General features: G+C 37.0%; 1 protein-coding gene across 1 annotated transcript; it reads left to right on the top strand.

Moving 5' to 3' along the window:
• Window positions 1-4648: 4648 nt before the first annotated feature.
• LOC112782384 (protein CYPRO4) lies at window positions 4649-7985 on the top strand. Its single transcript, XM_025824743.2, has 2 exons — window positions 4649-6537; window positions 7416-7985. Exons 1-2 carry the CDS (start codon window positions 4909-4911, stop codon window positions 7701-7703), a joined length of 1917 nt encoding a protein of 638 aa, XP_025680528.1. The 5' UTR covers window positions 4649-4908; the 3' UTR covers window positions 7704-7985.
• The last annotated feature ends 4299 nt before the right edge of the window (window positions 7986-12284 follow it).

The raw sequence follows: 12284 nt of genomic DNA on the forward strand, positions 1-12284 counted from the left end.
CACGCATTCCTTGTGAAGAGCTCTACCAAATTCACCCAAGAAACTGGTAAGGCAAGCTCAAATCCCTCTCATTTATTCTCCTCAAAGTTTTGAGTTTTAGGGTTTTTGGCTAAGTGAGGTTTTGTGATTTTTGGGTGTTCAGGTACACTCTAGCCTTTGATTGATGTTGGTTTTGGCTTCCAAAACTATTGGGCAAGGTAAGAGGCATTGAAACTCTTGTGAAATTTCAATTATAATGAGCCCTAGGTTGATTTATGATGATTTATGTATATATAGCTTGATTATGGTGAGTTTGGAGCTTGTTGATGCTTGTTGGAGATTCTTGGTGGCTTAGATTGTGATTGAAAGCTTGTCTTGGGGTCAATTTGGGGTTTTGGTGCATATTGGGGATTGGCCAAAGTATGATTTCGGTTTTCTCTATGTAGTATATAATATTCATGGACACTTAGGCTAGTGACCCATAGGATAGGTTTGAATTAAAATGGTTGTTGATGATGTATGATGAATTAATATTGTTATGTTGGTAAATATTGGTTGTTGGATATTGAATGTTGAGGTACGATAATTTATGATGAATTGATGAGCTATGATTATGTTGGTAGAAGTGGGGCATGATAGTGCATGATAATTGATAATTTGGAGTGATTGATAAATGGCTATATTGATCTTGACAGTATGATATTGGAGAATGATGTTGAAATTGATGATAATGATGGTTAGTAAGGGTATTATTATGTTTTGATGATGTGAATTGATGATTATATATGGTGGAGTGGTAAGTTGAAGTATAGCACATGGTAAGAGCTGATATGGGATAGAGTTAATGTGGTTTTGGTTGGTTTGGGTTATGAAGGTTGGTAAATTGAGATTCTTGTGAGTTAGGTTTAAGTTAGTTTTTGGTGAACTTTGTCGGATCATAACTTATTCCTTGGTTTTCAAAATTGGTTGAAAATTATTTGAAATTAAAGCTTATTGAAAACCCTTTAAATTAATATAAAGTTTGTAAAATTTGGAATTTTGTAGAGGAAGTTATGATAATTCAAAGTTGGTGTTAAAAGTCTGAAATTCTGCAAAGTTGCAGAATTTCAGGATTTCTGTTATGTGCGCACGCAATGCCTTGTGTGCACGCACAACCCTGCGAAAATCTTATTCTGTGCGGACGCACAGACCTGTGCGTACGCACAGGCAGGAAAAGGTTCTCTGCTCGCAATGTTAGCACAGCTTGTGCACGTGCACATCAATGAAGAATTACGACCTGTGCGTAAACACAGCCCTGTGCGCACGCACAAGTCGGGAAGGGTCGTCTGGTCTGTTGGGGGCGCTAGCAGATCCTGTGCGAGTGAACAGTCTTTACAAATTTTAGTACCTGTGCGTACGCACACCCCTGTGCGCACGCACACTTTCAAAATCTTCCTGGGCGTGCGCACGCACACCCCTGTGCGTACGCACACGCCCTGTTTCTCAAACTTAAACTTTGTTTCCAACTACTTCACATTCCCAACAATGTTGTAAGCTTCTATAACACCATTTTAAGGCGTTTGGGTTTAATTTTGAGTATGGAAATATGGGAAATGGGTTAAGGGTTTTAGTTGATGTTTATTATGAAAAATTAGCGAACGGAGGTTTAGGTTTCTGGTGTACTAAGGATGAGTTCGATGGAGTGGAAAAGAGGAATGGAAATGTTGAATTGACAGTAGTTGAGATGAGTCGAGGACTCTGAATGAGATGATGGATCCATATATGCTGAAAAAGTTTCTGAAGACCACTGAAGTGCTGATTCATACTGAGATTATGATACACTATGCACCTGGCAGGGACGTCAGTTGGATCCCGCCTGTCGAGGTAGTGGCTATTGAGATTATGAGACGTTATGCACCCGGCAGAGACGGTGGTTGGATCCCACCTGTCGAGGTAGCGGCGGCGGCGTAAGGGCGGTGGTTCGTCTTGCTTGCGTTGAGATGTAAGGTATGTGGAAATGGTATCCCGCTCACATCCTTTCGAAATAACTATAGTGTGTCGGCACTATATTCGGGATGGTGGTCTGAGCACGATATCTCGGTGGGTTCCCATTATGATTTCCGAAAGGTAACACCTCCATGGAGTTGTGTCGGGTTGGCAGTTGAACTGACAATGTGATATCACAGCCAGTAGGACAGGCATTCATCATGTGCATTTTCTATCTGTTTGTTTGCTTTGCCGACTTGTAATTGTATGCCTATTTGTATAACATGTTTAATTGCTACTTGAGTTACTTGTCTTACTTGTAATACTTGTGTTTTACTTGCATTGTATATATTGTGCTTTCTACTGGGATGGAGGAGGTTCGGAAGGCGGTGGCGATGGGATCGCAAGGAGGTTAGGTTGGTGAAGGCTGTGGGACAGTGGTGTTTACTTAGAATAGAAATCCCCTAAGATAGAATACCCGGTTTATTTATGTTAAGAGTTATATATGTGTTTTATTGTTTTAGTATTCCTTAAGTTCGAATCTCGTGACGGATATGAAGTCTAGGATTGCCTTTGGCGTCCCGGGGTCTTATATCCTACATCACTGGGCACTGTTACCATACTAAGAACCTTTGATTCTCATACCATATTTCTGTTGTGTTTTTCATATGCAAGTCGCAACCCACCTGTGTGAGTTGTTTGGTTGGTGACAGAAGCGGAGGATCCGGATACCCTTTTGGAGTCTTTTTGGTTTACTTTGTATATATGTCTCTCGCTTTTGTATTTTGTTTTGGCCTAGAGGCTTGTATTTGAGAGAGAGGAAAACTTGTATAAGCCATTTTAAACTTCAGTTTCCTTTTTGTCTGTATATTTGGCTAGCCGGCTTAAACTCCGGGAGTCGTGGCTAGTTTCTTATGATATTACACTATTATACTATTATCTTTGTTTATATCACATATGTTTCTTGTGCTTTAAGTTAGACGCTTCGTTAGTTCGTTTTGCGCTTTTAAATCCTGCTTTTGAGCTATATCCTTCATCAAGTTTCTAAATTATATTATTTCTTATATATATATATATATATATATGTATCAGCTTTTGAACTATCATAAGCCTTGATTAACCGTTGCTTTACGACACGAGGTAAATCTTAGGCTAATTAGGGTATTACAAATGCCATTTGCGAGTTCACCTGTTTCTCCTTCGCTGTCGTTAAGTCTCTCACTCTCTAGTTTCTACTTGACATCTTTGGCTCTTTAGTGTCATCACTATTTTGTGTTGTTGCTACCATGATTTTCCGTCATTGCATTTAGCCATTTAAGTAATGTTATTCTTAAAAAAGTTTTTCTTTAAGATTTAATAGATCAGGATTTAGTATTTAGATTTTTTTTTTGCTTTAAGCTTTTACATATTAGGTCAGTATGATTTATTATTTTAATTTTATAATTTACAGAATATTAAATTATTGGTTAATGATTGTAGATGTAGACTATTAGTAATTTGGTTAATGTTGAACTTAAAGAAAATGATTTTCTGACGAAAATGGTAAAGATGATATTGATGTCATAGAAGATGAAGATATTGAAAGATTTTAGTTTTAATTTATTAGAACTTTTGATTGTATGGGTTGAACTGAAGTACTTATTGTTATTGTATGCTTAATAATTGCATAAGCATTTATGAAGGATTTATACGTATTCTAAAGTACCTGTTATAATTTATAACGTGTATTATTATTTTAGTTTAGTATGTGTTTTAAGCTTCATATTATTAATTTTGAATGGCGAGATTTACTTAAACGAGTATAGGTCAGCTCCATGAGTTTACTTAAACGAGTTTGATAACCTTTATGCCACACAAATGAAGCACGCAATTTATTAAAATCTAGTTTCCAATGGCCACCGAGAAATTGAGTTTAGACGTATAATCCTACTCCTACATTTTCAATTGCACAACACACTGACACACGTTACATAGGTTTTTTTTTTTTTTTTAGGTAGGACATAAATTCGGATGTAGTTATTTAAGAGACATATGATATGTCACTCAACCAAATTTCTAACTACAATTTGATTTAGTTCATACATTTATTTATTTTTTTTGGGGGTATTATATGAAGCTGAAGTCCAGGAAAAAAAAACCTACATACAAATTAAACGAGATAAAGTAACCTCTCTTTTATCATCTTTACAAACACTGAAAAATTCAGAAAGAGATAAATCTCAAAAAACATAGTCAGATTATGAGTAGTTCATACATTTATAGTTAACAAGAGTTATGACAAACACACGAATTACATAAAAGGCCATACCAGTTGGAGAAAGCAGAATGCTACACTGGCCCAGCAAATCAAGGGCCTGTTATCGGGTTGTTGCCCTTCAACTTTAGTTTCCCATGCTAACACAAAGCCCAACCCAATGCTGACAAAAATAAAAAGAAGTACTTAGCTTTATCGTAGCGACAAGGTAGGTTAATTCATGGCTATGGAGTCTATTCACAATAACCGTAGCCAGAGAAGGCATGACTAACGCAACATTTAGTTTAAGGAGTGGGTCGGGTGGTTCTTTGAGTTGGGTTTGGATTGTTGGGCATAGTCCAAATCCACAAAAAAAAAACTACTTAGCTTAACTGCCAAGTAATTCGCAAATTACGACCCAAAATAAAAACTAAACTTAATTACTCAAAATTTAATAAAAAATAAAAAAGAGGTGCGTATTTTCCACGCCAAAAGCACCGCAGAGCGGCGTAGCAAAAACACGCCTAAGTAACGGGCACTGACAATATATATAAAAAAAAAAAAAAAAACCGCTACGTCTTGATCCCCCCATTTCAAATCCCCAAAACGCAAAAGCCAAAATCAGTCGGTTCTCAATCTCATTCTCTCCTTTCTCATCAATCAAATCCGAACCTCGTATCTTCAATTTCCAATCCTATTCTCAAATCCTGTTCCCAATTTCAACCCTATCCATGGGTACCTCTCAGAGCCGCGAAGGCCTTGAAGTCTCCGACTCTGATTCCGACTACGACGAACGAGACGAAGAACAAGAAGAGGAAAATTACGAAGATGCCCAAACCATTTCCACTTCTGCAACTCAAACCCCAACCCAGCTCGATGAAGTTGACGCTAGGCTCAAAGCGTTGAAGCTCAAGTACCAATCAAACACACCTTCTCCTTCTTCTTCTTCTTCCTTTCCGAAAAACGCCGTTAAACTCTACCTTCACATAGGTGGCAACACCCCCGCCGCAAAATGGATCGTCGCCGATAAACGCACCGCTTACTCCTTCGTCAAATCAATCGGCAACGAAGAAGAAGATGAAGAGAACGAAAACGACGACAACGACGAGCGAAACGACGGTAAGTGGTACATGAAGGTTGGGATCAAGGTTAAGGCTAGGGTTTCGACGGAGATGCAATTGAAGATGTTCGGTGACCAACGCCGCGTCGATTTTGTCTCTAATGGAGTCTGGGCTCTCAAATTTCCTACCGACGAGTCATACCGGAGATTCATCACCGAATTCCAGGACCGACTCTTCTACAACGTGTACGGCCTCGAACCTACGGAGGAGAACAAAGTGAAGGTCTATGGTAAGGAGTTTATCGGTTGGGTGAAACCGGAGGTCGCCGACGATTCGGTTTGGGAAGACGCCGACGATGCCTCCTTAGGAAATTCACCAAGAACCACCACGCCGGGTAGGTCAAGAGACGATTTGCTGGAGGAGTTCGAAGAGGCTGCGAATGGCGGAGTTCAGAGCCTTACGTTGGGAGCGTTGGATAATAGTTTCTTGGTTAACGACACCGGCGTTCATGTTTACCGGAATTTCGACCGGGGAATTCACGGGAAGGGTGTGGCTGTGAAATTCTCCGGTGGCGATCTCCGGCAGCATACCGCGAACAAAGCCCTGCTGATGAGGGCGGAAACCAACATGATGCTGATGAGTCCAATGAGCGAAGGGAAGCCCAACGCTTCGAAGCTTCACCAGCTTGATATCGAGACTGGAAAGATTGTTACTGAATGGAAGTTTGAGAAGGATGGCGCTGACATCACCATGAGAGACATAACAAACGACACTAAAGGGTCGCAATTGGATCCTTCCGAATCAACTTTCCTGGGGTTGGATGATAACAGGCTGTGCCAGTGGGATATGCGTGATAAGAAGGGAATTGTTCAGAAAATTGCGAATTCTTCGAATTCGCCAGTGCTGCATTGGAGCCAGGGGCATCAGTTCTCAAGAGGGACTAATTTCCAGTGCTTCGCGACCACGGGCGATGGTTCCATTGTTGTAGGGTCACTTGATGGGAAGATAAGGCTGTATTCCAAAACGTCGATGAGGCAGGCGAAGACTGCATTCCCGGGACTTGGGTCACCGATCACTCATGTTGATGTTACCTTTGATGGAAAGTGGGTGCTTGGCACCACTGATACCTACTTGGTGTTGATTTGTACGTTGTTCACTGATAAGGATGGGAAGACTAAGACTGGGTTCAGTGGTCGTATGGGAAATCGGATACCTGCTCCGAGGCTGTTGAAGCTCACTCCCCTGGATTCACATTTGGCTGGTGAAACCAATAAGTTCCATGGTGGCCATTTCTCATGGGTAATCACTTTTTCGCAATTATTTTTACGTTTTTGTTATGTTGTCTTATACTTGCATTGCAATAAGATATTAATACATATATCCGTGTAAGCATATTTCATGTAGCTGTTTATTATTATGTCTGTTGGGTAACATCATTAACTGGAGCACATTTAATTTCCCTTTGATCAGTTTTATTAAAGAAAAAAAATGAATGTAGGTTTTTTTTTTTTCAGAACCCCCCAGCTGTGTCGCCATTTCATGTTAAAAAAACATACTCCAATCATCAAAGTTGAAAGTTTTGTAATTAATGTACTCCAATGCTTCAAATTTCCAATTTCCTGTTTTGTCTATGATTAGCATATGGGGCAATGTACAAGATTGCGAACATTCGCAAATGAGCTTAGTTTCACTGACTATCATGTTTAGATTTAAGGCATGTAATCCATTATAAACCTGAGCATATTGCTGGAATCATTTTGATTCTTGTCTTGATGGAGCAAGACATTCTGTCAGGTTGAATGATGGTCTGTGAGATAAAATGGTGGAGGATATTTTTAAGACATAAGGGATGTAGGAATAATGCAAGTCGGATTTATGTTGCTGTTTTCTGTAAATTGGGCTGAAATGCAGAGTAACAGGGGATGCAAACAAAGTATTGTTCTGTTAATCACTTGCATGTTAGTATTCACTTCATTAATATTTGTTGCATACATACTTGAATGTAAAATGAAATGTATACTTCAATTTGGTGACATCTGTTTTCATATGGTTGCCTTGTATGAATTAATAGCTTGCTTGTTATGTATTGTGGAAACTAGTTCTAATTATAGATTGATTCATTAATACCGTTGTAGCATCAAGTATCTCACATATTTGTTGTTGTCTTTCTCTTTCAGGTCACCGAGAATGGTAAGCAAGAACGCCACCTTGTTGCAACCGTGGGCAAGTTCAGTGTCATATGGGACTTTCAGCAAGTAAAGAACAGTGCTCATCATTGTTACAGAAATCAACAAGGGTTGAAGAGCTGCTACTGTTATAAGATAGTGTTGAAAGATGAGTCGATTGTGGAATCAAGATTTATGCATGAGAAGTTTGCTATTAGTGATTCCCCAGAAGCTCCACTTGTGGTGGCAACTCCTATGAAAGTCAGCTCTATCAGTCTCTCTGGAAAACGACATGGCTGAACCTTCTTTTTTATTTTTCACCTTTTTTTGTTTTTTTTTTCCTCCAATTTTTATGTTTAAAATTAGAATTTTAGTCCCTCAATCGATTTGTTGCCTTGTATTCAAGTCTGAGTGTTACCGTTTGTTCTTCTGTATAGTAGGTGTTTAGGTTTGCGCTGTATGTATTTTCATTCTTATTCAGTTAATAGTTATACCTTTTTCATTGGTGTGGTATTTCCTATTTGCAAAGATATTATGTACCCTTTTTTTCAGATAAAGAAAAAAGATAAAAATTGGTTAAAAGATATGCCATTTCTAAGCTTATTTTCTCGTCTCACCTGTATTGAATCTTGGAGATTGAGTACCCTATTGTGCTTCTGGGCATGTTAATCTCCTTTTACCACTTATAATCACTTAGAAGAAATGAATAACACTTACTAAACAAATAATGAATCTATACTTCCTGCAACTGTTCCTGCATGAAATCTTTAGCCGTGTTCGGACTTTTTGCTGAGAATATGAGCTTGTGAAGTCAGGGGTATGGAGATCCTAACCGCACGATGTTAGAACCAGGCTGAGAAGGCAATATGTAAGAGACGGCAATGGTTAAGTCACTAATGCTTTTTGGGGTTGGAGTTTTGTTTGAGTTTATCTGGTGAGCTTTCCTCTCCTTTTATTCCCCTTTTTCCAGGTAACCTTCAATGCCTGTTTTGATGCCATAATTTGGCAGTTTTATATAATCCTGACTTCATTAGCCTTAATGATATACTCGTTTGTTAGTAATGTGATATTCTCTCTTTATTATGATATCGGTCGTTTGATATTGTCCAGAACAGTGCTCCAACTCCGGTTTCTTGACTTAACGACTTTGTCGAATTCGAATTTATGGGATCAGGTTCAAATGATTTTTATTTATTAATTTTTAAGTGCGAAAAAATTCCTTAAAAAACTTTTTTGTTTCTTTTGTGCAAAGATAAATTTTTTCGACTTGCGAACCGTCCGGTTATCATTATTTCTCTCCCCATCAATCAATGCCACATTAAGTTTCAATTAAATAACTTCACTTTTAACTTCTACTTTCCTATTTCTTCGAAACATTTTTTTTCCAAAAAAAAAAAAAAGAATTTTCCTGAAGGTTTTTCTTTCTCCTTCCTCCTCTCGGTCTTTCTTCTCTTCTCCTTTTTCAATGAGGAATGACTAACTTTCTACAAGTATTACTAACCAAGTTATTCAACATTAAACCAAGTAAGATTTTTAGCCTTGTTTTTCGCAATTTTATGCATCAACATGTGTATGTTTTTGAGAATATTCTTCCTGCTCCCTTCATCTTCACTGTTATATGCATTTTCTCTATGGCTCTGGTTCTGCTTTTATATTTGCTATTTTGATTAAGTTAACATAGTAGGGATACAACTATTTTAGTTTTTCCTAATCTTGGTTGGGTTGACTTTAGGTTTTATTTTGTCCTATTTTTGGATTTTTTTGCACCATTCTAAATTTTTTAGAATTCTATTATATTTTCTTTGAACTTTCTAGGTGAATTTCAAAGTTTTCTCTTTTTAACATAGTGGTGATGTCCCTGTAAGTTTTTTTAAGATGCCGAAAAAAAAGGTGGTTGCAAATTGTGAATTTACTAGCACCTTAAAATGTTCGAGGCTGCCCCTGTGCCCCCAATCAATTCGGACACTAAGCTTGAAGTAGATATCTATTCCTGAGTTTTCCAGGAAGTAAAATTGATACATTTCTCCGTTACCCAAGAGGAATTAGATAACTTGCAAGAAGTTCGAGTTATTTTCAATTCGACTAAGGTAATTGGTATGTTTTGTTGGTTTCGGACTCTAATGACTGCTTATACCATATAAACGAAAATGATGGAAATATCTTGGATTGGCTGTGGATGTACAAGATGTAACGACTTGTATTTTTAAAAATATAAATATTAATAAGTTATGGTTTATTTTATTAGTTAGGACTATTTGTTCTTAGAGGCTATTTTATTAAAGATAATTAAATTGATTTTATGATAATTAGAGTTTAAATTAATTAAGAATTTTATATAATTTTTATTATAATTAGAATATTTGGTATGATTAAAATTAAAATTTTGATAATTAAAAAATAGTGGAAATTTGTTAATTTAAATAATTAGAATTTAGTTCATCTATATAAATTAAAAAAAAGTTAATTAATTTATCTTTAATTTTAAATTAGAGTAATTTGTTTAAAACCGATGAGTAAGTTGATAAATAATATTCTTAAAAATATTTTTAATAGACTATATTTAGTTTTAAATTACTATTTTAATCTCTAATTTTATTAAAATATCTATTCTACTCTTATCCGTTTATAAAATCTCTAATCCTAACCTAAAACTCCTAATTATTTGCCTGAGTTAAGAGTCAAAATAGTCCCTGAAAGATACCTTGATATCCATTTTTGTCCCCAAAAGAATAAATTAATCGAATTCGTCCCCAAAAGATAATCAACTTAGTCACGTTCGTCCTTCTGTTATTTTCTTTACCAATGGTGCTAACAGAGAATGATGTGGCAGTTACATTTTTTTTTGGTTAAAGCATGGAACTAAGCAAGTCCAAGCCCAGAAAAACGAACCCTAACCACTACTCGACCCGATTCTCTACTAAAACTCCCTCACTAATCGTCTTCTCCCGCTCCTTTATGGTGGAACACTGCGCGAATCCTGTAACACCCTACCACACAGAGCCTTATGCTTAAGTCATAAGACAGAGGTGGCAAGGTATTACGACCTCTAAAAATAAAATTTAGTATATGTAGTAGTGTGAAAAAAGTTTATAACTAGGAGCCTCTGGAGAACATAGGGTAAAACAAAATCGTAAATTGAAAAATGCAACACTCCGATCGATAATGTGATGGAACAGATAAAGGATAAGCTAACACAAGTATATATATAAAAGAGTGCCAAAAATACGAATATCAAAACTCAAGATCCGATTGCAAAGATAACCGGTTCGAGCATAGAAGTATACTTATATATAAGGTAAGGAACCTAAAAGAAGAATTACAAAACCTGTTCTCCAAGATAACCTCTAAGAGGAGTCAACACAGTATATGTATATAGTGGAGATAATAAGTATCTAAGTAAATACCTAAAACCAAAATAAAGTCCCGAGAGCTAAGAATCTTCGCTAATCCAGAAGTCTCCAGCATGCCTCAGCGAGGAGTGATAAACCACTATTTTATGGTTTATCTTGTGCTCAATTGAGTGATTTTTATCTACTCTTTACCCACTTATTCATACTATTTGCATGGTTTTACATTTACCTTCCTAATTATGTGCCTTGATTGAAAACATGCTTCTTTGGACTTATAATTTCTAATATTAATCCTCTCTTATCACCATTAGATGCCTTGATATGTGTGTTAAGTGTTTTCAGAGATTACAGGACAGGAATGACTCAGAGGATGGAAAGGAAGCATGCAAAAGTGGAAGGAATACAAGAAGTTGGAGAAACTGCTAAGCTGTCCAGCCTGACCTCTTCACACTCAAACGGCTATAACTTTAGTTACAGAGGTCCAAATGACGCGGTTCCAATTGCGTTGGAAAGCTAACATCCGGGGCTTCGATTTGATATATAATATGTAATAGTTTCCCTGAAGCTAGGCGACGCGACTGCGTGCTCCATGCGGCCGCGTCGCAGTGACGAAAAACCAGCGTGGCAAATTTCTTCTCCAGCGATTTCTGGGCTGTTTCTGACCCAGTTCGCGGCCCAAAAAACACAGATTAGAGGCTATAAAGTGGGGGAATGCATCCATTCATAATCATGCTTTCATATTCACAATTTAAGGATTTAGATGTAGTTTTTAGAGAGAGAGGTTCTCTCCTCTCTCTTAGGATTAGGATTAGGATTTCTCTTAGTTTTAGGAGTGACTCTCGATCCCAGGTTCAATGTTCTTTTTATTTATTTTCTCAATTTAATTTATGAACATCTATGCCAGATTTAATTTTTTTTATTAATGCAATTCGAGGTATTTTCAGATTTAAGATTACTTTGCTTTATTTATATTGATGCTTTTAATTTAATTTAGATATTTTTCTCCCTTTTGGCTTTGGTCAAGTGATTGGTAGTACTTGAGTTATCAAACTCAGCAAGTAATTGAAATTGACAGATTCTGCTTTAGCTAGGATTGCTCTAACACTAGTCTCTCCACAGGAGTTGACTAGGACTTGAGAATGAAGCTAATCAGTCCACTTAACTTTCCTTTGTTTAATAAAGGCTGACCAAGTGGGATTAAAATCCAATTCTCTTCACATCTGATAAGGATAACTAGGATAGGAATTCCAATTCTAATACCTTGCTAAGAGATTTTATTATTATTATTTTATTTTACTTGTCATATAACATATTCCCTCCTTACTTCCAAAACCCCAATTTACAAACTCATAACCAATAATAAGAACATACCTCCCTGCAATTCCTTGAGAAGACAACCCGAGGTTTAAATACTCGGTTATCAATTTTAAAAGGGGTTTGTTACTTGTGACAACCAAAACGTTTGTATGAAAGGACTTTTGAAGGTTTAGAAACTATACTTGCAACGAGGATTTATCCGCAAATTTCTAGA

This window comes from Arachis hypogaea, chromosome 20 (genome assembly GCF_003086295.3).
Source record: "Arachis hypogaea cultivar Tifrunner chromosome 20, arahy.Tifrunner.gnm2.J5K5, whole genome shotgun sequence".
NCBI lineage: Eukaryota > Viridiplantae > Streptophyta > Magnoliopsida > Fabales > Fabaceae > Arachis > Arachis hypogaea.

Bases quoted from the DNA above. Each gene is read 5' to 3' on its own strand.
- LOC112782384 (XM_025824743.2), top strand. From the start codon at position 4,909: ATGGGTACCTCTCAGAGCCGCGAAGGCCTTGAAGTCTCCGACTCTGAT. The intron at 6,538-7,415 runs GTAATCACTTTT...TTTCTCTTTCAG, and splicing joins ATGGTGGCCATTTCTCATGG to GTCACCGAGAATGGTAAGCA.